The sequence below is a fragment of the Arvicanthis niloticus genome, chromosome 12 (assembly GCF_011762505.2).
Source record: "Arvicanthis niloticus isolate mArvNil1 chromosome 12, mArvNil1.pat.X, whole genome shotgun sequence".
Taxonomy (NCBI): domain Eukaryota; kingdom Metazoa; phylum Chordata; class Mammalia; order Rodentia; family Muridae; genus Arvicanthis; species Arvicanthis niloticus.
In genome coordinates, this window is record NC_047669.1 from 17,832,661 (window position 1) to 17,860,356 (window position 27,696).

General features: G+C 43.1%; 1 protein-coding gene across 3 annotated transcripts in view; it reads right to left on the bottom strand.

The window, feature by feature from the left end:
* Positions 1–24,360, bottom strand: part of Acap2 (ArfGAP with coiled-coil, ankyrin repeat and PH domains 2) — a 108,942-nt gene extending 84,582 nt beyond the window's left edge. Inside the window, exon 1 of one of the 3 annotated variants that reach the window (XM_076942773.1) lies at positions 23,933–24,360. In XM_076942773.1, the coding sequence (XP_076798888.1) occupies positions 23,933–23,985 (53 nt within the window). In that variant the 5' untranslated portion in view covers positions 23,986–24,360. The remainder of the gene's footprint in view (positions 1–23,932) is intronic. The other 2 variants (XM_034514821.1, XM_034514818.2) reach the window with 2 other exon arrangements.
* Between the last annotated feature and the right edge of the window lie 3,336 nt (positions 24,361–27,696).

Consider the following 27,696-nt stretch of genomic DNA (forward strand, 5'->3'; position numbering starts at 1 on the left):
AACCCCAGCTTCATGCTCTAATGGGCTGAATTCTCTTCAAAAAGCAAGAATTACAATTTCTAGCAATTTTCTTTTCTTTTTCTTTCAAACAATCCATTTGATGTAGCATCCTCGGAGGACATACCAGACGTTGAACTGATGCACAAAGCCAACACACTTGTTTTATTTGACAACTGTACTCAACTGCTTGGGGTTGTTGCTCAGCCTGCCTGAAAATACATCTTCAGGGTGGTTTCAAAAAACTTCTTAACAAAGGGGCAGAGCTGAGGTCCGGTATTGCTCAAACAGCAACTTTCCCATTAATAGCAAGGTTCTAGATTTGATCCTCAGAACCATCAAAAAATAGTAATAATAATGATAAAATAAATAAATTTCTATAAAGTGGTTTATAGTGAGAATTGGCCCTCAACTGTGTTACGCAGTGCAGGCCTACAGAATGGAGAGGATAAACAGTAACTCAGAGAAACTCGCAGCAGACCTAAGTGAAAGCAGCCTTGAGGGCATTCTTACGGAGGAACTGCTGAAACAGATGCTTTGTGAGTGCAGATACTGTGAGAGATTGTTACAAAGTAACAGTGTCTCTCCTCCCTTCCAGCCTCTCCAAGCCTTTCCAAGGTGGATGAATCAATTCACACTTACGTCACCTACATAAGAACCAACACACCTCAGACTAAGGTCTTAAACTTTTGACATTCAAAATTGGCTTTCTTAAAATCAGTGCTGGGGAAAGAACCCAGAGCCACAGGTGCTAGGCAAGTGTTGTAGAGACCAACAAACCTACAACCACAGTCCTACTCTTTTCAAAGTCTCCATACTGTTCCACTAGCCTAAAACTTTCCATCCGCCTCCTGATCAGCCGGAAACATGGGCTAGGATTACGAACCATCACACACCCAGCAGTTTCTCAATGTCTGTCAAATGCAAGATTTTAAATACTGGCATCTCAGTGTTGACTTACTATGCATTTGTTTACTTAATACAAGAAGTGAAGCATTTTTAAGTTTACTAGTCATTCACACGTCTTTTTCAACTATTTATTGTATTAGTCCATTGTTTACTGTACCACCTATCGTCTACTGAGATTTTTTTCCAATTTAAAAAAAAAAAAGGCAATGTTTTACTGAGCTATAATTCAAATACCACACCCAATAATTCTGAATATATTCACCTACCACCACCTAATTTTAGGGCATTCTCATAACCCTAAACAACCCCCCAACCCCATCAGTGATTTCATCCCTTCCCTCTCCTTCTGGCCCAAGACCAAGGCACCCTTAGGCTTGCTGTCTTGGTAGATTGGATTTTTCTAGGTATTTAACTGGAATTACAAGCCTTTTTTTTTTTTGGGGGGGGGGGGAGGAGAGACATTGTGTCATAGCTCTTGGCTGTCCTGGCACTCTGGAGACCAGGCTGAGAGATTCACTTGTCTCTGCCTCCCCACAAGTGCCACTACTCCTAGCTTACAAAACTTTTAAAAATACCTTTAAAATACAAAATTTAAAATCTTTCACATTTTCCAGATTCCCATAAGAAAAGGGTTATACTTTGATACAGCCAAATCTATTTCAAGGCCATCTCTGGTATCATGCTTTGCAAAGCTGTCCTAAGGACACAAGTGCCCTCACGTGTATTTTCCAGCAGTACAGAGTTTCAATTTTAACATGAAACTCATTACAACATCTAAAATCCATCCACCCAGTCAGCTGTTTCTCACATATTTACCAATCCTTTTCTTTTTGACTTATTTTCATCATTTATACATTATATACTTATATAGTTAATACATTATATATTTATATACATTTTGGTCTATTCTGGAGTTTTTAAAACTCTTTCATCTGTTCCATGACCAAGTTCTGTCCTTTAACAGCGTGTTTTAAAATCTGGTCAAGGACACTGTTAACTGTTTTAAATCAGTTTTAAATCAGTTTGGGTGCTATGTTCATTGCTACTGACTTTTAAGACTTTATTACACTCACATGTTTCGTCTTCATTACACTTATCACAACCTAGAAAGACTTTATACTTGCAGAGGGTAGTCTCCATTCCTTAGTTATGGTCTCTCCTGTGCCGACACTTACTTTTCGGGCTGCTTTGGAACATCGCACCTGCCGTATGCTAATTTGCTACTGTTTATTTATTTTTTATATTGTTATACCGCCTTTTGTTATTAAGTGGGATTATTCTTCCCTACATATTTCTGTTTACTGACATAGAGCAAAGTTACTACCTTTATTTTATACACACACATATTCAAAGATCTTTTTATTACCTTATTATTTCTATTATGTCTGCCTTATATTTAATTAGACCTAATTAACACAAACAATAAAAGGCATTCAAGAATAGGGTCAAGCTATACATCCACCTCTGTCTGATTACATACGTTCCACAAGCTACGTATCCCAGAAACACAGTCGCCATCTCCGCACCACAGCAGACAGATTGCCAGAGCCACCAACGCAGACAGGAGAGGTGCAGACCCACTGGTGTGAAAGGGAATGGTTCCACTTCTCACAGGCCACCCTATGACAGGCTGCTGACCAAACTCCAAACACTAAATTTGTCTTATAAGTCAACATGCACATCTTCCCAAAAGTTGTACTTCAAAAGAGATATCATATATCAAAAATATAACCTTGTTTAAGAGGAATCTCACTAAATCTGAAATAAATTATAATACCCAAATGTGTTCTATGGTGAACCATCTGGAAAGATTTCTGTTACAATGTTAATCCGAGGACAAAGGAGATAGCTGGGTTGCTTCTCTTGTTTTAAGGCATTTTGATACTCTTTCCGGGACACACTTGAAATTGTTACTGCAGTTGGCTCTCAGATACAAGCTTCTCTGAGACTGAGACAGGAAGGCTGTTTGCCCTTTCCTGTCCTTTTTAAAACAGTTCTTTAAGTACTCAAGAGGACCTGCCTTCTCCATTTGGGTGGAAGAGTTATAAGGCTTACCTTTTGGATGTCTATATAGTTTGTTTTGTAAGTGCACTCATACTCACTGGGTGTGATGGTACATGCCTTTAATTCCATCACTCTAGAGACAAAGGCTGGTGGATCTCTGTGAGTTTGAAGTCAGCCTGGTCTATATAATGAATTCCATGCCAGTTAGGAGTACATAGATAGATACTGTTCCCACCCCACACCCCCAAAAAAGCACACACACTAAAGAATTACCCTAGTAGCCTTCGGTTCCAGAAAGTTTACTGACAATATGATATGTGGTTGTTTCTGATGGATGTATTACTGAGTGTTCTCTATTGCAAGATATAAAGCAAAGAATATAAATATTTAATACATGATTTAATAAACGTAATCCTCACTCCTGCATTACCTGCCTAGTAATAATAAATCAGTGGTATTCCTCAGCAACGCAGCAACGCTTAAACGCCTAGTGCCCAGTCCGCAGAATGGGACTGATGCAGCCTGAGTTCTGACTCTGCCTTGAATCGTCACCACTGGTCCACTCACTCACATATGACTGATTTATCTGTAACTACAAATGTTACCTAGCCTACTTCTCTCAGGGGCATTTTGAGAATCCTAAGATCTCTGGGCTGTAAGGCATCCTAAAAATAAGGCTTGTAACTCTTCCATCTTAAAAAAAAAAAAAAAAAAAAAGAAAGAAAGAAAGAAAAGAAAAGGAAAAAGCAGGTCCTCTCAAGTACTTACGTTTAAAAAAGAGAAAGAAAAGAAAAAAGCAAGCTCTACAGATAAAGAACAACTGTTACTAAGAAATAAGTTCTATGGAAGTTTAGGAAACCAGAATCATAAAGTGAACAAGGCTGCCCAGACTTAAAAAGAGTGGGCAAGAACCAACAGTATAAAAACCAAGTGGCAGCAGCACACCAGGAAGCTGCCTCCTAGGGAACTAGGAACTGGTTACGGCCCTGGCCCTGCACTGCAGGGGGGGGATCAATGACCAATAGAAACCAGGGATCTCACAACTGTAAGGATGCCAAATATAGCACAAATCTTTCAATTAAATCAGAGTCAAGAAGGGTCTATCAACACCAACTTTATACGCTACTGGCTAGAAAGATGACCCAGCAGTTAAGAGCACTGGCTGTTCTTCAAGACTCAGGTTCAATTCCCAAGACCCACATGGAAGCTCACAACCATCTGTAACTCTAGATCCAGGGGGTCCAACACACATGCAGGCAAAATACTGATGTGCATAAAATAAAAATAATTTTTTACAAAATTATACTCTACTGAATGCCTGTCTCAGTCTTAGCCGAGGTTCCAAAGACATCTCTACCTATGGCCACAGTCACAAATGAGTTACTAAACTACAAAGATAAAGGCCTTCAACTGATAGGCCTATGAGAAGGGAAAGCAGAGCTTCTCCTTGTCTTAGGGCTCCCGTTGCTGTGATGAAACACGAAGACAAAAAGCAGCTTAGCTTACAGCCTACAGACTATCATCCAGAGAAGTCGGGCAGGATCCTGGAGGCAGGAGCTGATGCAGAGGCCATGGAGGAGTGCTGCTTACTGGCTTGCTCCTCGTGCTTGCTCAGCCTACTTTCTTATACCACCTGCCCAGGGGTGACACCACCCACAAAAAACTGGGCCCTCCCCCTTCAGTCATCAAGAAAATGCACCATAGGCTTGCCCATAGTCCTATCTGGCAGGGGCATTTTCTCAGCTAAGGTTCCCTCATCTAAAAGGACTCCAGCCTGTGTCAAGTTGGCATAAAACTATCAGCACACTAGGACTTAACAAACTTCCCATCTGAAACTGTTTTTACCAAGGATGAAAAGAGGAAGTTTGAAAAGTTCAAAGATGAGTTGGAAGTTGGGATGAAGCCATTTCTTTTTTCTTTCTTTTTTCTTTTTCTTTAAGATTTATTCATTTTATGTATGTGAGTATACTGTAGCTGTCTTCAGACACACTAGAAGGGGACATCAGATCCCATTACAGATGGTTGTGAGCCACTATGAGGTTGCTGGGAATTGAACACAGGCCCTCTGGAAGAGCAGTCAGTCCTTTTAACTGCTGAGCCATCTCTCCAGCCAATGAAGCAATTAACATAGAACTTTCAGGACCATTCCCAAATTGGACAGCAGACAAGGTTCCTTTCCTTTACCTCCAGGCTAGTAAAGGGGCTTTCATCATGCCAATCTCACAGGCTGAGGCTATCTCTCAGAGATTACTCTATGGGTGGCCTGTTTCCACGTGAGCATCTAGACTCCCACTTGACTGGAGTGGTCCACAGCAGCAGCAAAGATGGCTCCACACACAAGTGCCTGCATTCTCACAACTGCAGGGCCAGGTAAGCGCTTCCTACAGAAGCCGTGAGCCAGCCTAGAGCTGTCCCAGGCTGGTTAGTACTGTGGAAGGTACATACTTCTACAGAGATTCGGGAAATGTCTCATCCCAGGAAGCTGAGGAATTGGCAGAAATACTGTACCAACCAACCAAAGAGGCATTTACCCCAAAAAGCAAAGGTCAGCAAACCCACACTGAAGGCCGCAGCCGAACATTCTTTAAGGCTTTCTATTTTCCCTTTAATAGCTTTGCTGGGGTATAAGTGACATAAAATGAACATATTTAAAGTATACAATTCAGTAATCATATATATATATATATTCCACAAAATTCAGTATAATCAACTCACTAAAAACACTCCAGAGTCCTCATGCCCTTTTGAAATCTTTGCTTTCCATGTCTGCCTGGGATACATATATTTAAGTTGCCAACACGCTCAGGAAGGAAATTAATATGTACTCTTTGTGACTGGGGTTCTTTTGTTCTGCACACTTACACTGTGATACATGTACTTTGTAGACAGTGCAATTCCATCTTGGAGACGCGCATTTCTTTATACATTCACAGATGTGGATTCCTTCCAGTTGTTAGCTATTGTAAATAATCTGCTAGAGAACATTCCCACAAAAATCTTTGCATGGATGTATGATTTCTGGGGGAAGTGTACTTGTTTGTGGGTATGCACATATGCATACAAGTGTGTGTGTGCACATGAGCATATGTGCACAGGTATGTGCATGAGTGGGAGGGTGGGTGGGGTAGGGGTGTGTACACGTGCAAGCTTGTGAAGGCCAATGCCAGGTGTCTTCCTCTATCACACCAATCTTATTTCTTAAGACAGGGTCTCTTCACTAAGCCTGGAGCTCACAATCCTAATAGGCTATCTGGCCAGTGAGCTGTGGAGACCTGCCAGTCTCTGCCTCCCTGAGATTCCAGGCGAGCACTAGTGTGCCCAGCTTTCTAAGTGGGTACTGGAGTCCTCATCATTCCACAGTAGGCATTGTTCCAACTGAGCCATTTCCCCACCATGAATATATGATTTCTTTTCTCAAAGTAAATAGCTCAGAACAGAATGGCTGCATCATTTAAATGGAGTTCTCTGAGAGTGGGGACAACACTAGGGATCTAATGCAGGACCTTTCGCTGACTGGGCAGCCATTCCACCAGTGCTATATCCTCAGACCCAGCTCTAATGTTTCAAGAACTTGTCAACTGTTTTTCTGAAATGGTTTTGCCAGTCTACACACTCTCTAACACCGTCTGTGTGTTCTAGGTGTCTGTCTCTCCTGCCTGCCTGCCAACACCTGGCTCAGGAAGCAGAGTTCATTTTTTGTCATTCCTCTTGGGGTAGTTTTAAACTGTACATCCCTAATGACTAATAAAATTGATGGACAGTTTTTACAATCATATAAAGGTGCTATTTGAACAGGAAATTTCCACCCAAAAGGTCACGCAATAAAAGCTGATCCCCCATTGACAGTGCTCTGGGGATGTGACTTCATAATGAATGTACTGGTGCCCCGGCAGATCCATAACCTGATGGCATTGCTGAGGTGTGGCCCAGGAGGGGACTAGACTGAGGTAGCAGGTCAGTGAGCATGTGTCCCTGAAGGACACACACTATCCAGTCACCATGTGGTGAGCAGCTCTTCCTCGTGCCCCTGACACGATGCTCTGCCTCATCATGACAATGCAACCAATGGCCCAGACTGGAACCTCTGAAACCGTAAACCAAATTCAAGGTTGCTCCTTGGTTTTCTCGGGTATTTTTTATAGTGAGGAAAAGCCAAGTGACATAAAAGGAGATTTTTACATCTCAATTTCTAATTGTTTGATACCAGTATACATAAATTTAGTTATTATAAATTCTTGGGGGTTTGCTGTCAGTTTAGTAGATTCTATCAAATGTACTACACCTAAGAGCATGTTGTCTGCTAAGAAAAACTACTTCCCCTCTCCCCTTCCTCCCAGGCCCCACTGGCATGGCTAGAATCTGTAAGAGGTTGAATTCAGGGATGGAAGCACACATACTTATCTTGTTCGTTTTAGAACTAACGCATCTAGCTGCTGCCCAGATGCATGTTAGCCGCAGTATTCTCACAGATGCCCTGTAACAGGCTAGAATTTCCTTTTTATTCTGCTATGGAACAGGAGGTTTGTCAAAGGCATTGTCCTGAACATATGAGATGATTGTCTGCTTCTGCTTCTGCCAATGTAGCCAATTACATCAACTGCCTTTGAACTTTACACCCAACTCACATTCCTGAAATAAACTGCACTTGACATATTATCTTTTTACATGTTATTGGATGTAATTTCCAAAGCTATGAGGGCAACGTTTTATGCTTGATCTGGCCATGGGCTGGCGGGGGTGGGAGGCGGGATGCTGCAGCCCTCACAGACAGAGTAGGGAGAGGCTCCGGCCTATCTGTTTTCTGAAGGAATTTGTGGGCAACTGACATTACTGCACCATTAAATGACTGATTAGAATTAGTCTGTAAAGAAACATCTGGACCGGGTATTACTTTCTTGCTTGCTAATTTTAAACTACAAATGCCATTTTTAAAAGGCTATAGAACTAGCAATAAGTCTATTTCCTTATGACTGAGCCCCCTCAAGTTATAACTTGCAGGAACATTTTAATTTCTTCCAAGGTACCAAATCTGAAGGCATAAAATCCTTTGTATGATGAATATAAATAAAATATAAGAACAAACAAATATATTATATCAAATATATAGATATAAAATAATAATCACATATTGTTAATACCTGTAGAATCTGTAATGACAGCCAATATTAATAATTCATGACCCTAAAAGATCAAAGCTTTCTCATGTAAATGAACTGAATCACAAGATAAACTTCTTTTTTTTTTTTTTTTTTTTGGTTTTTCGAGACAGGGTTTCTCTGTGTAGCCCTGGCTGTCCTGGAACTCACTCTGTAGACCAGGCTGGCCTCGAACTCAGAAATCCGCCTGCCTCTGCCTCCCAAGTGCTGGGATTAAAGGCGTGCGCCACCACCGCCCGGCTACAAGATAAACTTCAAAGACACAGAACATTCCTCTATCTAGGACCCAACAAGGAGGAAAAAAAAAAAAAATCACAGAAACTGCTACAGCAGAACCACCCTATCCTCTCAATACTTAGTGGGGGTTGAGGGTTTCGGGTGACAATGGATTATTACAAGTGCCTGGGCTACCGCAGTGTGACCCTGGACTTCTGTGTGTGCCTATGAGGCAGTGTAGAGACATTTGCCAAACGCAGTATCTTCATAGCACTTGACTGCTAGAAACATTTTGATTTGCAGTTTTGAAAATAGAATGAGAACCATCCCTTGGGATTGACATCAGAATGATATACAAATGCTTTTTCAACGTATCTATGTCCAAGACTCTTGTTCACCCCCACCCCAAATTCTAATTCAGTAGGCCTAAATTGACCCTAAAGTGTTCTGGAAAAAGCCTCCCATATGATTCTAACACACACTTCTGATTCAGAACTGCCTATCTGACCACATGGGTGACTTCTCAAGTAACCCATTAAGCACTGACATCAGAGACAAGTATGGTGGCACATGCCTATAATCCTAGCACACAAGAAGCAGATGGGAGGAGCTCATGTCCTGGGCCATCATGAACTACAGAGTAAGAGCCTTTCTCAACAATGACAGACACACAGACAGACAGACAAACAGACAGACACCAAAACATTCTTAATATTGGGATGGGGTTCCTAGGCAGATACCAAATCATGTGTTAATGTTTCTTAGGATCAAATCTACCTCCACATATGTCACACATGACTTCAATAAACATTTCTAGCCCCATGATCAGAGTACAGCTGCTGGATTCCAATCAAAAGAGAAGCCATTGTTTACATCCGCTAGAATCATAGCAAGGCAGTGGCAGCCATGCATCTGCGCTGCAATCATAGAAAAGATTACATACTGCTCACACAAAAGCGGATTGACAAGCAAGCTGCTCTCCACAATACTGCTCTACAATTCTGAGTGGAATTTTAATTTAAACGGGTTTGTAACTCAAATTTCTATTCTAATTTATATTTTCTATTGTAATAACCAGATTTCTGCCATAGTTAAAAGGGTGTAGATTTGGGTTTGTTTGTTTTTTTTTAATAACTACTACAAGAACATAACTATTTTAAAACTTCCAATGTTGGGCTTCTTTTCAAAAGATTTGGGAACATAAACAGTTTTTGCTAAGAATTCTTCATATAACAAATATTTAGAAACAAGTTCTTTTAGTATATAAATCTTGACAATCTTACATAAAGAACTCCTTGAAAAGTAAGAAACATTTGGGAAAATGGTCACATACAATTCAACATTCTGGTTGGTGTGTGTGTGTGTGTGTGTGTGTGTGTGTGTGTGTGTAGTATGAAGTATCAGAGTTATGCCTTTTGTAAACTTACAAAGTGAGTCAAGATAGAAAAATAGAGAATAATGCACTCCTTTGTACCCATCGAATTTTCACAATCATCAGAACTTTGTTATACTTGTTTCATACAGTTCCATACTGTTGATAGACTTTAAAGCAAATCCCACACACTGTATTACTTTTCAGCTTTAACAAATAAATTGTAACAATCTCTTCATTATTACCAAATACCTTAGCTTGCTTCTTTGTTGCTATGCTAAACACCATGACCAAAAGCTACTTAGAAAGACTTTATTTAGCTCACAGGTTACAGTCCATCATTAAAGGAAGCCACCCAACTGAAGCAAAGACCACAGAAGCACTGTACTCAACAGCTCACTTCCCAGGGCTTGCTCAGTCCTGCTTTCTTATACAGCCCAAGACTACCTACCTGCCCATGGGTGGTACCACCCACAGTGGGCTGGGCCCTCCCACATCAATCATCAATCAAGAAAATGCCCAGACATGCCCATAGGCCAATCTGATGGTGGCAATTTGTCAACTGAAGTTCCTTCTTCCAGATGAAGCTATAGTTTGTGTCAAGCTGATAAAAACAAACCAGCAAAACATATACATAAAAATAACTTAATGTCTCATACCCATTTCACAATTAACTTCCCCATATTGTTTTAGAATTTATCTGTAGAACTCATTTTATCCAAGGTTGTATTTTTTTTGTTCCATACTATATAATACACTAAAATAATCTGTCTGAAATCTTCAGCATGTGGCTGGGGGAATGGTTCAGTGAGTTAAGTAAGTGCTTGCCACACAAGCATTGAGAATCTTAATCCAGAACCCCAGCACCCACAAAAAGGAAACGACAGCTTTCCCCAGTAAGATTTCTGGTTTCTACTGACTGTACTGATTCTGGTAAAGAATACTGTAAAATGGGGATAGGGGAGAGTGCCTGGCAGCATGTGTAAACCCTAGATTCAATCCCACCAAGAAAAGAAAGACTAGGGACAGGACAGAAAGCACAACACAACCAGAAATAAAATATGTTAGCAGTCTTTCCTTTTGGGGATAGTGGTGTGCCAGGATCAAACCTAGGGTACCCGAACCTCCGGTATGCTGCCCAGTCGTCTACCACAAAGCTACAGGCCAGCCTTGCAAAGGTGTTTTCATTGACACACAAAAAACAAACGTTGCTATTTCTTGGTTGCATAAGAGGGAACAAATAGTCACCAATGTCCTCCACCTACAAATATACTACGACAACCTTCTAGGGAAACTAGCCAAACTGTGCAAGACTCCAACAGGTGTCATCTGTATACTGGGATCAGATTCCATTTGGTGATAGCAAGACAATCTGTGTGACTTAGCGTTCTTAGGATCATGCAAAGAAGAATGAGCCCAAACACACTTGAAACAGATGGCCTGTGGGAGAGAAAAAGACCTCAAGAAAACAGTAGGGAAAAACAAAATGAAAGAACAGAATGGAAGAGGGGTGCAAAGGCCAGGGCTGGAGCTGGAGAGAGACAAGAATGGCAATTCTGCAGTGACCTGATCTGCCAGGATCATGCAAGGTTCAAAAGAGAGGGCCAATAAGCCTTAAAAACTATGACCCCCACTGTACAAAACAGGGTTCCAAGTTCTCTTCTGATGGATGTATTTATACAGTTTAATGTTTAAATCAGGTTAAACGTATCCAACTCAAACATCTGCATTTCTCTACCCCGAAAACATTCAAATATTCTCTAACTTTGAAAACATAAAGTACATAAGCCCAGAACTGTCCATAGCCACTCTACTGTGCAAAAGCAGAGTCATCTTACTCCTCGCTGTGGGGCAGTGGCCCCTAGCAGCACCCCTCCGTCCCTCCCTCCCTCCCTCCCTCCCTCCTTCCCTCCATCCCTCCCTCAGGTCTGTGTGATCCTGTGTCGTATCATGCCTTCTATTATTTCATCTACGTTTTGATCATGTCTCCTATGTGCATCCTCCATATAAACTGTGCTTTGTATCCTCAAGTTTCCACGAAAGGCACAATAATGTATGGTTTAGACCAGAGGCCAGGAAAAATAATGGAGAGGACCCAAGAGCAAACAAGGTCATCTCATGTATGCAGACTCCAAATTCTGCAGATGCTCTAGACAGACAGACAGACAGACTGACTGACACTGATATAAAATGACGCCATATCTGTATATAACACACACTCTTAGGTGCTTCACAATACTTCGTATATAAATAGTTGTCATATATTATTTGAGAACAATGACAAGAAAAGTGCTCGTACAGATTCACTTCAGACATAATTTCTCTCTTCTAAATATCTTCACTGTGTTGGCTGAACTGCAGATACAGAACCCACAGATACAGAGAGCTAACTGTGCTTGACACTACAGTTAGAGGGTTGAGGGCACAGAGAGAGAAGGAAAGGCAAGGGAATGGCTACCTATAAACAATATATAACTTTATGGACACTAAAATCTAAATAATGTTCCTAGATCATAAGATCTCTTTTTTAACTTTAAAAATATAAAAGCTGAGCTCACAGGCAGAAATTAAGGGTGACAGAATTAATGGATGACACCCATTCACATAAAATAAAAATGTTTAAAAAAATTATTCAGAATTTCAAAATAGGACAGAATCGTGTTAGGTTGAGCACAGGCATTTCTGCAAAGGAGTCCCGTGTGACTTCTGCACGTCCATTAGGCAGAGAGGCCACAGCCGGCCAAGTCTTGACTTAAGATCACTCAGAAGCAGGGGCAAACTGAAATCAAAATTGCTTCCTACCACTTAAAAAATACCCATATCACATCTGTTCCTTTGCTTCATGTCTCTAAACTGGGCTGACAATCAGACCCCTCGTCTACTTATTGTGAAGAATATAAACATGGATTTAGGAAGGGCCTAGTATATGTGAAAAACTTCATGTATTAGCCATCTTTTTCCCCCTTGGCCTTTTGCAGTGCTGGAATCATCAAATCAGGAGCCTTGCATGTACCTGGCAAGCACCCTACTATTGAGCCATCCCAGGCCCTAACAATTCTATCTTAATCACTAAATAGCATTCTATTTGGCCAAGGTTCTACATTATGTTGCAGAATTCCTCCTCTGCCCTGATAAAATGATGCTCTCATAAATATCCTTGTGTGCATTAACCTGCATGCCACACTCGCCCTACCATTGCTCAGAAGGAAGAACTGGATGTAAAAATATCAATCAAAATATCGATTTTTTAAAATTTGTTTTTAAAATCTGTTATGTTCATGAGGTTAGGAGAATGTATGTGGAGGTCAGAGGACAACCTGTATAGAGGTAGCTTGCTCATTCCATCATGTGGTTCCCAGGGATCAAACAAGTTTGTCAGGCTTGGTAGCATGCACCTTTACCCACTGAGCCCCAAAACTGATGTTTTTTCAAACTGTAAGGTATGAGTAAGCAAATTTCAAGACCAGTCTGGGCAAATTAGACCCTATTTCAAGATAAAAAGTAAAAACAGGGGCTGGAGAGATGGCTCAGTGATCATGAGCACTGGTTGCTCTTCCAGAGGTCCTGAGTTCAATTCCCAGCAACCACATGGTGGCTCACAACCATCTGCAATGGGATCTGATGCTCTCTTCTGGTGTGTCTGAAGACAGCTACAGTGTACTCATATACATAAAATAAATAATTTTTTTAAAAAAAGTAAAAACAGCTCTAAAGCATTTGCCAGGCATACATGAGACAAGAAGTTCAAACCCCAACATATCTGTCTGTCTGTCTGTCTATCTATCTATCTTTCGCTCTCTCTCTCTCTCTCTCTCTCTCTCTCTCTCTCTCTCACACACACACACACACACACACACAGTGGCTTTTCTCTAACCCCTTGAGCTGGGTATTAAGAATATCCATATTAAGAGAATTTGATAAAGTTAACATTGCTAGTCCAGGCATAACTCTCAACTGCTTAACTTTCTTGTTTCTTAGAAGTAAACTACTTTAAACATACAACTATGCTAACAATAACAAGCCGTAAGAAACCCAAGGTACATGGAAAGAGACAAATGAGATACGGTGTGGAAAGGACAGAGAGATCCAAGAATTCCAGGGCATCAGATGCATGAAATGAACGAGCCGGGCCAGAAGGGGGTCTTACAACCTCAGCCATCTCGGGGCTGGCGGGCGGGAGGAGGGGGTGAGTCAGAGATGAACCATCCAGCCAGGCTCTTTTCCAAACTCCTGACTCCTGAATCATAAGCAAAATAAAAGGGCTGTTTTAACTCACTTTAAGTTGATTTGTCACACACAGCATCCAATAACCAGGTGCCAATTTAAAGTATACTAATCTTTATAAATCTCCAGCTCACCGTGTGCCTCGCATGGGTCCTTGCAACAGCACTGCTCCAGTGATGAGACTGCTAAAAGCAGCACCTCAGGGACAGCAAACTAGGGCACAAGGCTAGCTGGGAACTTGCTATGTAGCTCAGGATAGACTTTAATCCTGATCTTCTTGCCTCCACCTCTCAAATGCTATGATTACAAATGTATGTTACTAAGACCAGGAAGTCTTTAAAAATCACTTATGAGCCCAAATTTCTTTGGGTGCTTGTTCGTAAGGTTGTTGGGGGTGTTTGGGGCAGGGCTGAGTTAGATCTTTTGAGACAAAGCTTAGAGGAAGGGACTTTCAGCTGTTAAAGTTTCTTATGGAACAGAAATTAAAGTAATTCCAAACACCAGTTGACTGATGTCTTCTCCCACCTCTTCAGGCATCAGGCAAACACATGGTGCACATACATACATGCAGGCAAACACTCATACACATAAAATAAAAATAAACAAATCTTCGGAATCAAGGTATATAAATGTTATCTCTCAAACTTCCTACTACAGCCGTGCTGCTTCTCGTGATGTGTGAGGTCGTCCGGCGCCTGCGTGCCAAGGTAGGTAAGATGAACAGCACCGGACGGTGACATGCATCAGGCTCATAGTGACCTTCAGGTCATCCTGAAGCCCAATTGTGAGCCCAATGGTATTGGTAGTGAATATGAAGAACCAATGTCAAGAATTTAGGATCCCCGACACTTGTTTCTACTGAGTTCTTCCAGATCAGCCTAGACCTGCTTTAAATGGGATCGTAATCTAATTTCTTCAATATGACTAAAAATTGTGTCAGCAGTTTCTTCATCAATAGATGCATCTCTGGTAATGAGTCAGTTTTGAGCCCAAACATACACCGAAATCTGCATGACTGCCCCTTAAATGCAGTTGAATAGCTGAGGTCTTCACGTATGCTGAACACTGCCTGGCCTGGCACACTGCAACCTATTAGAAACCAGTCTCTGTTCAAATTCCACCACAAGGCTTCTCCCATTGTGGTAAGTAGGTTTTACTACGTTATGTCCGTAGCTGTAATTTTATTGCATTACTTGTTTCTGTGTAGTGCTCATTGGGGGGGAGGGGGGTCACAGGACAACTCAGCAGAGCAGGTTGTCAGGATCAAACAGGCTGTCAGGCTGGGCGGCAAGTGCCTCTCCCTGCTGAGCCACCTCACCAGCCCAATGTCTGTAACTTCTGCTGGACAGCAAAACTCATGAAAGTTTGCTTTTCTAACCAGATGTGGTAGCTCACATCTGCAACCCCAGCACAAAAGTCTGAGGCAGGCCTGCTGTGACTCTGGGATAGCAGAAGCTATGGAGTGAGACTCTGCCAAAAACCAAACAAGTGCCAGCAAGATTTCTCATCAAGTAAATCAGCTGCTTGCCACCAGGCCTGACAGCTTCAGTGTAAACCAGAGCCCACAGGACAGGAGAGAAATGACTCTTAAGGGTTGTGTTCTGACCAACACACACACACACACACACACAGAGTTTCTACATTCACGATTTCAGAGTAAAGGTATTGTAAATATTTTGAAAAGCATTCTGTAAGCTGGACACAGCTCTGTGCGTCTCACCGTGACAGTTTCGAGTGAGTCTGACTGCCTCTTCTCACACAGGACGCACTTTACGCTGTTGCTGTGTCCTAAGCAGAAACCACTTAAAGGAGGAAGAACTTATTTAAGCTCTGCCTACCACAGCAGGAAACTACAAAGCAGCTCACTGAGGCAGAAGCAAAGCAGAGAGGAAGGAACTGGGGACTACACAGCCTTCGAAGTTACACCAGTCATGCCTACTCCGCACCGCACCGAGCCTCCACCTCACAAAGTGTCTACACTCTCCAAAACACTGCCACCAGCAAGGGACCAAGCACTGAACACAAAGCTTATGGAGGTTATCTCATGCTCAGAGCCTAACATTTTACCCCTGGCTTCCATGCTGCAAAATAAACTTAGCTACCTCTGAGAGTCATAATGGCTCCTACATTGAGAAGAACAAATGCAAAATGCAACATCCTGGAGTCTACAGAGCAGCTTCACCCTCAAACTGCCACACCATCTGCCTTCACGGACTCCCACCCTGCCACGTGTCTCCCAACCTTCCCTCTGAAATCCTGCTAGAAGTCCCCATGATCCTGCAACCAGGACCACACCAATGATGACCAGGTCTGTACCCCCCTTGGACCATCACATGGCTGTGCTGGCTTCCTGAGCAACAGAGTACAGTGAAATGAATCCTGGGAAATCACTTTCCTAGGTTGCAGTTTGCAACCACATGCCTGGGCAATGTTCTCATCTCAAGTGAAAGTTTCTTAATGAATTTACTGATCTATGTATGGTTGAAGCCCCAGCCAATTCTGGGGGAGCCCTTAGGGCTAAAAGTAGCCAGTGATGACTATGCCACAGCTGAATGCTAGAGTACCCTAAAAAAAAATCCCTCTGCCACAACTAGTCCACCATCTTAATCGCCTCCCGCCAAGTCTCAGGCCATGAACAGAAAGCATCCTCAACAGCCGAGTCCCCAAGGAATCCTCCAACCCAAGCCTTGGGAGCCTGGCTGGACGTCTGCAGTAGTCTCAGCTTTCTGGTCTGAGTTCCCACCATGGCCATCCACTAACCTGTTTATAGCACTAGAGGCCCCAGAGCACAGACCTCCCACAAACCAGTTCCCACAGGCTTCTGAACATCGTAAGGTAGTCATGGCAACGGCCCTATTTCTCTAGTACCAATATTCTGTATCAGTCAGTTTCCCATCATTGGGACTAAAATCTCTGATATAAACAAGGAATGAGTGGAGGGGTTTATTTGTGCTTGTGGTTTCAAAGGATTCGCCCACGGCTGCTCAGCCCCACGTCCATGGGCAGAACATCACAGTGATAGAAAGACACAGAGGAAGCTATTTGCCTTATGGTAGGTAGACGGGAAGGAGAGCTAAGGGGAGCAGGGCCAGGCCTTTCGTAAGGGTGGCCTGAGGAACCTACTTCTTGCAACCAGTCCCAGTCTTCAAAGTCTCATACTCCCCAAAACAGCACCGCTGCTGGGGACAAACATTCAACACGTAAATGAGCTTCGAGGCCCGTTCACACTCACACATAATACTACACATCCTAGCAACCTCAGCATAAGATCACTTTTTTTCTCCTCGTGGAGAATTTTTGCCTTTTCACATAAACAAATCACTTTATGGTTTCTTTTTGCCATTTCTAGATTTCCAGCACCACTATTCCTACCCTTTCAGACACTTTGGGCCACTAATAGTAAGTACAATAAAAGCTGCTTCAACACAAGCACTACAATACTACCCAGTCCATCTGATAACTAAGACAGCTAAGTAGCATACACTGTACACACACTGGGAAAGGAGGAGCTGACATCCCAGCTGGACAGAGCAGGATAACGGGAGATTTCTTTCACCATACTACTTGGGAGGGCAAATTTAAAACACGGATTTTCAGGGCTGGGGACCTGGCTTGGTTAGTAACTCCCAGCTGCAGAAGCATGAGGACCTGAGCTCAGATCCCTAATACTAAGTAAGAGGTGGGCATGCCAACAAGCCGTCTATAACCAGGAATATAAAGGCAGGCAAACGCCTGGGCTTCATTAGCCAGCCAGCGACCTTAGCCATATCCATGAGCAGCTCCAGATTCAATGAGAGATTCACCTCCAAATATAAAGTAGAACACACCCCAGTCACAAAACGGAAATCAAGCTCCAACTGTACTGGAAGTTTCCTTCTCGATGGCTAGCACTCTCCTCCAGACCTCCATTCTAATGCAGGCTGCTGAGGAAGAATCACCATCAACAGTCCCACTCAGCTGTGAACCAGTCTACACCAGCCAGCCGGGCAAGCTGTGTCCTCCTGGGCAGTAACAGCCAGTCCGCTGTGGCGCAACCATTTTCTGATTGGACATGGGAATTCACATCTGGTCCACAGCTGCAAATGTCATGGCCCTAAGAAGGAAGCTACTGCTGCTGTTCTGCTAAGTGGACATGATGTATCTATCCATCCAACTATCGTCTAAACAACCCTGTTGATGCCTACAGATAGTATTGCTGTCAACTGCTGCAGAAATGAGGCATCTGGATCTTCCCCACGAAGGCTCATGGGAGCAGCAGCAGAGAGGATGGCAGAGTCAGAGGAAGGAGACAGCAGTGTGGAATGCTGACTTCCAGGCATGGATGGCTGTCACACTTAGACAGAGGGCAGCTGCAATCACCTGCACAAGATGTGCTAAAGAGTAGGACTGTCAACAAACACCCTGTCACAGAGCACTCCCTGAGGATATTAATGGTTGATGGGGAAGGGGAAACATTTTCTTCAGTGGTGTAACCACCGGAAGGGACCCGTGCTCCTGTAGGCATCCCACAGGATCACGAAGGTAGGTAGAGAAGAGCCAGAAGTGAAAAGAAAGGAGATTGGGGGGGGGGGGGGGGACTGAAGGGCAACAATGGATGAGTATGGCCGTGCACTGTGTACATGGATGACAGTAATAAAACCCACTATTATATATAACAAATAAATTCTAAGAAAAAATAACAAGGTAAAGAGTAATCCAGGAAGACTCCAACCCCATGGCCTCGAATGCATACACATATGACATACCTCTGTGAACGCATGTATACAACCTACATACACACACACACAAAATCAAAAAACAGCATGAATATTCTAGTTTATATTTTCTAGAAATTTCCATCTACTGTTTTATATTTTATTTCTATTTATTTATTATGTTGTGTCTACACAATTGGGTGGGGTTGTTATGGGCCATGGCACAGATGTGGAGGTCAGAACACAATTCTGGAGCTCCCTTCTCTCCTTCCACCTTTACTTGGGCTCCAAAATCCAAGTCAAGCCATCAGACTTGTGCACCTGTAACTGCTGGGCTGTCAAGCTGGCCCCATTTAGTATTCAATCCAGACCAATATTCATCCAGGTAACTGAATCCTTGAGACAATTTGTTTGTAATTATTTTTATCAGCACACAGAGCCATCATTTTAAGTCTATACTATTAACAAAGTCAAAATATTCAGCTAGCTTTTAATACTTAATGTATTTTAACATTAATGTCTAATGTTAATATTTTTAAGTTTTGTAGTAAGGATGATTCCTAATTTTAGCCAGGTATGGTAGTGTATATGGTAATGCCAACACATGGAAGGCAGAAGCAGTAGAATTCCAGTCTGAGCTACACAGTGAGACTCTGCCTGGAAAAAAAATAATAGTAATAATTCTACTTCACAAAATACATTAGCTATGAAAAGATCCAGAATGAGGTCTGGCGCACCAGACAAATTTGCATATATTTCTGTCAACTTAAATTGATTGAGATGAATGAAAATTTAGCAACTGCAATAAGAAACATCAGGACTCAGGACTGTGGTACATGCTACCTTCATTCTATCACTTCTAAGATAAAAGGACATTTCCTGTTATCCTTCTGCACACTCTATTTTTACTGTAGAAGGTACCAGTTGTCAAGGAGTTTGTCTGTTAAAAGGATATAAAATGGAAAATCGGCCAGGACTGAGACTAGCTTCACAGCAAAATCAACTAAGGTGTACACAGCCGTGTTGTGTTGCAACGTGTTTCACCCACTAAAATGTCTCATCCAAAACATCCTACTAAAAGATTTTATTCTAAACCAGGTGGCGTGGTTTCTGTCTTTAATTCCCACACTCGGGAAGCAAAGGCAGGTGGATCTCTGAGTTCAAGGCCAGCATTATTTACTGAGTTGAATTCCAGGACAGTCAAAGCTACACAGAGAAACAACTCTGTCTCAAAAAAACAAAACAAACAAACATAAGTATCACCACATCGCCCTAAGTAGCCTCAGACTCACAATCTTTCTACCTCTGGCACCCTGGTACTGCAACTGTCGTGATGACCCAACACTCCCAGCTTAGAAATGATCCTGAAAATTCAAACAAAGGACTACTTACAGATCCAGGGCAAATTCAAACTTCAGTAAATACTAGTTAAAATGTCTCTGCCTCCCAAACATTCCCTCTAGAAAAAGAGTACACTTAGATACATTTACATTCTTCCAGACTTTTATAACAAGATTTTGACCTTTAAGCTTTTAAACTGGTATTTTTAAAAACTAAAAATAGAACCCAAAGTTACACAATGAAATGTGTCTTCCAACCTACTAGCAAAATCCAGAATACCCAGCCCTGGAATGCAAGACAAAGCACTGAGTTAATTCAAATGATCAGAAGTCGCTGTTTCAACTGCAATATCCTTTTCTCCCTACTTCAGCCAAACCCCTCCTATTTCCTCACCAGTTTAACAGGAAAATGAATGCTTTAACCTTGAATACCGGTGAATCTTCTCTTCAGCAAAATCTGAGTTTGGTATTAAGTCTACAGCACCCACAGCAGTTACATGAAAATGCCATATTTAAAGGCCTCAAGATTTGCCTTGTGAAGAAAATTTTTTATTTGATAAGCTTCATTATTTAAAAGCATGTAAATAAATAAAGACATCAATTAATTGGTCCAAGGTCTACACAACTCAGTGAACTTCTATGCAGTTAAAATTCACTTATTTGGCAGTAGATAAGAGCATATAGTCAATACTGATGGTCTAAAATGTAACGTGAGGCTCCACAGCTTCTGTTCTGATTTTTTTTCTTATTTTTTTTTTTTTTTTTACTATTGTATGCATATAGATGTTTTACCTGCATGTATGTCTGTGCACCACATGTATGCCTTGTGCCCAGAAGAGGGCACTGGATCCCTGGAACTGAAGCTACAGGCAATTCTGAGTAGACATGTAGGTGGCAGGAATCCAACCCAGGTCCACTGGAAGAGCATCCAGTTCTCTTAATAGCTGAGCAGTCATTCCAGTCTCAAAGTGAGTAAGGTGGTAGGTAGGGGGTTAAGAAATTAAAAGTCAGAGACCAGTCCTCAGAATTTCTTCTGTTTTCCTTATTTTTCTTGGTAATAGGAAATAACAGAGTTTTGTTTTGTGTGCCTGTGTTTATGTGTGTGGTATGTATGTGTGTATTTGTATTTATATGTGGGGGGAGGGCTTCTAAGCACACATCTGTATGACACATAGAGGCCAGAGGTGGATGTTCCTCCATCCTTCTCCGCTTGATCCCAGAGTGCTCTGACTCAGTGTCTAGCAAGCCATCTTGTTAATCTCGCTAGGCAACTTGCTCCAGAGGACCCAGCTCTGCCTCCCCAGGGCTGACACTGGCAGCCCAGCATTTACAAGTGTGCTGGGGAGCCATCCTCCAATCCTCAATGACCACTCAGTCAGTGCTCTACCCACTGAGCAATCTCAGCCCACATGGCAGGGCTCTTGTCAGCTGTCCAGACTAGCCTCCAACTCACTAATCCTCCTGCCTCAGTCTCTGAAGTAGATGGGCTTACAGGCATCAGTCACTCGTTCCCACAGCACATAGATTCTCTATTTTGATATGTTTCAATATAGAACTCAAAATTCACCTATTCGCTTAAATCAACTTCGTCCAATATATACGATGTGAACAAATACTGATGAAACATCCTATTCAGATACAATAGAAATCTATACACTGGCGGAGTCACAGAAAAATTACAATTAGTGAGAATGTAAACAATGAGGTATCCATTTCTTGGCACTGTTCTCTATTGTAAATCTAATCTAGACCCCAAAGTGGACACAAGATGCAGGTCTTGGAGCTATGGTGTCTGTTCCCAGTTTGCAGCTGACAATAATTGCAATGCCAGAAGCTTAAACTCCTAGAAATCTCTGCCTTCTTAAAATAGAGCAAATATTACAAAGTTGAACAAAAAAGTTCACCGTATCACACCATACAACCTGCTCTCTCTAATTCTTAACTCATATTCAATGGTTACTTTAAAAATTAAAGTGTCACATGGCATGTGACCAAAAGCAAAGGCTAGAGCCCTATTCAAGGCTCTTCCCTTAACTTGTCTTTTTCCTTCTTTTTTCAAATCAAATTTATCCCAAACCAGGGAAGCACAAAGAAAAATACTGTGGTTACTTGGCATGAAGACACAGCTGACTATGGGGAGACGTCTCAGTTGTTACTGCTTACCACACAAACCTAAGGAACTGAGTTTGATTCTCCAAACATATGTTTAAAAAAGTTCGGGTATATCACCATACCTATAATCCCAGAGCTGAAGAGACAAAGATGGGAGGATCCCTAAGTACTGCTGGCCAGCCAGTCTAGCCAAATCAGCAAGCCTGGGGTTCAGTGGGAGACGTCTCAAAAGTCAGTCAGGTGGGAAGCAACTGAGGAAGACACCCAATGACTACCTCTGGCCTGCACAAACACACACACACACACACACACACACACACACACACACATATAAACAGCTGAAATCACATAGGCAAAATTTTCACAATAAGCTGAACTTTCTATGGTATTGTTTTAAAATTATTTCATTTGCTGCCCAAAGAGTAAAGCAAGCCTCCAAGGCTGCCCTAAACAATCTATTTGTGTCACTGGGGGCCCTTCAATTCACCCAGGACACAAAACTGTAAAAATTTAATAGCAACAACAGTAATGAAATCAAGTACAGAGCTGTGTTTTGTTTACAAGCTCTAACTTCAAACAAAACTTGCACCTAGAAAGGAGCAAAAGACAAAGACAACGTGTCCTTAAATTTCCTCCAAGTTCCTCCCTCTGTACTTCTCCTTCCTCTTCTTGGAGAGGAGAATGGGATGCCAAATTAACAGTCAGAAGACTGAGAACAGTTAGTTCCCGGAGGGTGCAAGAATTTACAATGCGCGCCTGGCAGTGAGTTGGGGGGGTGGGGGGTGGGGGAGAGAGCGCGAACACACACACACCCCAATGTTCAGAGGAAGCGTTCAAGAAATGTCACTATGTAACAAGTTTTAAGGTCTTATTTAGGCCTCAGGCCGGCCCTATCCAGCACAGTGCAAAACACAACCTAGAAAAGCTCCATTCTCCAAACCAAGAGTTTGCTATACAACTCAAAAGGTAAAGAACACAGATTCTGGACTCCCTCAATACAGCCGCCTCTCACGTGGAAGGCTGGCCAGCCCATGTGAATCCAAATGCCACCACATCAGTTTTGTGACAGATCCACTGGGAGCATCCGACTGTGATCCAGGGCTCTCCAGGCCGCGGGAAGAGGAACACAAATGCAATCTTCGGGGCCCTCCTACTTCCGTTCTCAAAACAGAAATGCTGTTTCGCCCACTCAGCCCTGCACCTCTTCCAAAAGCTTCAACGGAAAGCAAAGCAGACCGCGGCGGTCAAGGATGGCTAGAATAGGTGGTTCAAAGTCCCCCACCCCCTATCCAGACTCCATCGAATCTGCCTCCACCGCTGCCCCCTCCTCCCGAGCCCCGGGCCGCGGAGTAGCGGGAAGAGGAACTAAGTGACCCGCAAGGATGCCCAGAAAGCTTGAGCGCAGAGGGGGTGGGGAGGTGGGCACCGACGCGCAGCGGAAGGAAAGGGAGAGGAAGAGCACTAGAGCGGGACGCGACTTCAGGGATTCGGCGGTGCCCTGGCTCTGGGAGAAGCGGCGGCGAGCCAGGGCTGAGAAGGCGACGTCCCCTCTCGGCCACGCCTCGGACTGCGGGCAAAAGGCTGCGGCCCGCCCCGTCGGAAGGCGCGGACTGCGGGCCCGCGGTACTCCCGGGGATGGCTGGTGCTCCCGGAGTGGGCGGTGCACACAGAGCAGCCGGTGTACCCTGGAGCCGACGGTGCACCCAGGGTCGCTGGGTGCTGCGGGCGGCTGGAGGGTATTCCCCGATCAGACGATGCTCTCGCAGCCGGCGGGCACTACCGAGGCTAGCAACTGCTCCCCGGGTCGATGAGTGATCCTGGGGTCAGCGGCCGCTCCCCAAGACCCGCTCTCACGCCCCGCCGCCGGGATAGGCGGCTCCGGGAGGCACTGGGAGACGCGGCGGTTACCTGAAGCGAGGCGAGTCCTTCAGACACTCCTCGAAATCCACCGTCATCTTCATCTTGCCTCCGCCTGGCCTCACAGGCAGCGCCGGAGGATCCGCGGGAGCTGTGGGACCGGGGTGGCGGTGGCACCGGGGATCCGGGCGGCGTCGGCGGGCGCTCGGCTGCCTCTAGGGCTGCGCGGAGCTGCGGAGGGCGCTGCGCTCCCTGGGCATAGCAGCCGCGAAGACTGCAACGGCTCGGCAGGCCCTGGCCGCCTCTTCCTCCGCCCCAGCTGAGCGCCGGCCGGGGAAAACGCCCGGGAGTGACAGCCGCGGACAGCCAGCCACCGAGCCGCGGCCCCGGGAGGGGCTTCCGGCAGCACCGCCCGCGGGAGGTGCACGGCCACTGCGACAGCCAACCGCGGTGCACCGGCGTCGTTAGGCGGGATGCACGGGTTGCTAGGAGGCAGACCACGCAGGCGCCCGGGGAAAAAGGAAGGAAGTCACGTGGCCTGCCTCGTTCTCTCCACCCCTCGCCCCGCCCTCGGGTCCAAAAGGAACAAGTACTCTTTAAAGCAGCTTTTGGCAGCAGTCTGTAGAGGTCTGGGAGCAGGAATTATAACAAGGAAGAGACTACACTAAGCCTTTCAGTTTAGAGAAACTGAGAGCAGGAGATGCGTGAGGTCACCTCTGATAACCTATTGCTTATTGGTTCCACCGCTTAATAATTTGGAAATTGTTCCTACATACATTCTTTCATATGAGAGACCATTTCCTGAAAGAAAGATGGCTAAATTATATTAAAATCACCTTTGAAAGTATGGGAGTACCCGTAAAAATGCATAAGTGGAATATTTTAACCCAGTGACTGTGAAAACCTGGAGGCAAACCTGGAGGGTTATCTTCTAGCTTTTCCACTTAAAAATAACAACCCTGATCTGAAAGAACAGTCCAGTTGATACAGTGCCATATAGTAATCATCCTGTATGTGTTGGTTGGAAATAATTGCACTACTGTCTTCTTTACAGGTTAATCAAAGGTCAGCCCCAGCCAGTTCACATCTGCTATCTAAAGTCTACATAACCTTTGACCACTTGCTGAATTAGAGAGTCGTCACCACATGCTATCTTTCATAACCTCCAGCTATACCTTGATCTCTTCTGCACATTTAGAAAGTACCAGAGTAATGCTGAAACTTTTCAAAGAATACACAAACATTATATATATTTCTTCTTTCATTAGAAATATGATTTCCTTTCTTTAATTGAATTTTACATGTCTGTGGTAGACATAGGTCCTCTTGATAGCTACTAACTACATACTGTTAAATTCTCACTGTTCTCAAATGTATCAACTGGTCAGGCTAATCTTTTCAAGGATTGTAACTTTACCAAGAGAATTAGCCAGTTATACTACAATAAATTGCATTGATGATTTGTGATAACTAATCAGTATATACAATAATTTATTGTGTCAGTGTTTCATCATTCTGTTGCAAGACCCTTAAAAGTGGTACTTGGAGGGAGTCAAATAAAAATTCAATTGCAGGAGTAGATCTTAAATATGAAGCTAATGTAGGCTACATAGTGACATCCTGTCTCAAAAACCATAGACATAGTAACAAAACCCTGTGCTACTGGCACAAAACCAGGCAGGGAGAGCATTGGGAGAACACTGAGAGTCAGAATGAAAAGCACACATGTACACCACCAAAGCTTTGACAGAGATGTCCAAAACTCAGGAAGACACCCAGCATCTACCTCTATCCTACAGGCACTTGTACCACATACGACCACAGACACATGCCTATGCCACAAACCTACCCCCCCCCCCCAAAAAAAAAAAGCCTACATAGCATTTTTTTATTTCAATTTCTTTTTAAATTTATGTAAAGAGACAGCCTATAGAATGGGAGAATGCCATCTATAATCTGTAACAAAAAGGGGTGGAGCATTCAGGGTCAGTATATAGGCTCAGAGGGAAAAGCTCTGAAACCTGAGCTTAGTTCGGGATTCCACAGTGGAAAGAAAGCACCAACGATCAAGGTGATGCTCTGGCTTTCAGGCATGCAGTGACATGTTCATGTCCACACTCACACACTAATTTATATCTATTTTTAATGTATGTTTGTTTGTCTATGTAAATATATGCACCTGCGTTCTGGTATCCACAATGGCCAGATGAGAGTGTCCAATCCCCTGAAGCTGGAGTTACAGGCAGTTGTGATCTACTTGATGCAGGTGCTGGGAACTGAACTCGGGTCCTCTGAAAGAACAAGTGCTCTGAAGCATTGAGCCATCTCTCCAGGCCCAACACAAACACCACACACACAAGCACTATAAAAACAGAAATGCAAATTTTAACTAATGGGGGAAAAAACCCTCCAAAAGTTAAACACTATAAAGAAAAACAAAATCTAGTCATAAATGGGATAATGGGTTGAATAGACAGTTCCCCCAAAAAAGAAAAGAAATAAAATTTCAAAAGTGCTCAGTACCCTTAGTCATCAAGAAAATGCAAATTAAAACAACACTGAGATTATAGTTCACAAGAGTCAGAATGACTGTCGGGGAAACCAACGACGAGAAACGCTACTGAGGATATGGAAAGAGAGGAAGCCTCATATAGCACTGATAAGAATGGGAACTTGAAGTCAGCATAGAAATCAATTGAGGTACCTCAAATCCTAAATTAGAACTATGATATGGCCGCCTATGATATGAGCCATTCTAAGTCGGCTTACCATAGAGGCATTTGCACACCAATATTTATTGAGGCACTGTTTAGCATAACCTAGAAGATGAAACTACCCTTGAAGTCTAACAACAGATGAATAGGTATCATGATATTTGCAGGTAAATGGGTTGAACTTGAGGTCATTAGATTAAAGACGAAGTTAGACCTATAGCCATCATCTTACATAGTAACTACTTCCAAATGGACTAAGGACCTCAGTGTGAGACCTGAAACTGTTGGAAGAAAACACAACCAGCGCCCTACACAATACGGATGAAGGCAAGGATGTTCTGGATAGGACTCCATTTGCCCAGGAATTGGTGCCAACAATTTAACAAGTCAGACTTCAAAAAAACGGAAAGGTTCTTGCACAGCTAAAGAAACAACCAAGTAAAGAGAAAACCCACAGAACAGGAGTCAGTCTTTGCCATCTGTCAGCTAAATGTCCAGCAGAGGCTTAACATCTTCCATATATAAAGAACTCAGAAAACAAAGAGTTAAGAAAACAAACACCCCAATTATAAAAGTAGACCATAGATCTGAACAGAGAATTCTCAAAGGAAGAAATAAAAATGGCTGAGAAATATCTCCCCAAAAAAAAAAAAAAAAAACAATGCTTATCATCTTTAGCGATTAGGAAAATGTAAATCAAAACAACTTTGAGATTTCGTTAGAGTGGCTAAGGTCAACAAAGCAGCAAATGTAGGGACAGATGTGGAGAAAGGAGAGCTCTGGCTCCCTGTTGGAGAGGTTGCAAACCTATGCAAGCCACTCTGGAAATCAGTGTGGAGAATTCTCAAAAAGCTAAAAATAAATCTACCATATGCCCAACTCTAACATCGTTGGCTTGTGCCCAGAGGACTAGACATCCTACTCCACAGACACTTGCTCAGGGATGTAGAAATGAAATAATCTAGATCCGCAAAGACAAACACAATATTCTCTCTCATAGGCAGAATCTACATTCAGGCCTCTAAGTTCATGTAGCTGTCCCTGGATATTGTGTACAAGGAACACTGTAAAGCTATCACAGGAATGGCTTCTCCTCAATTA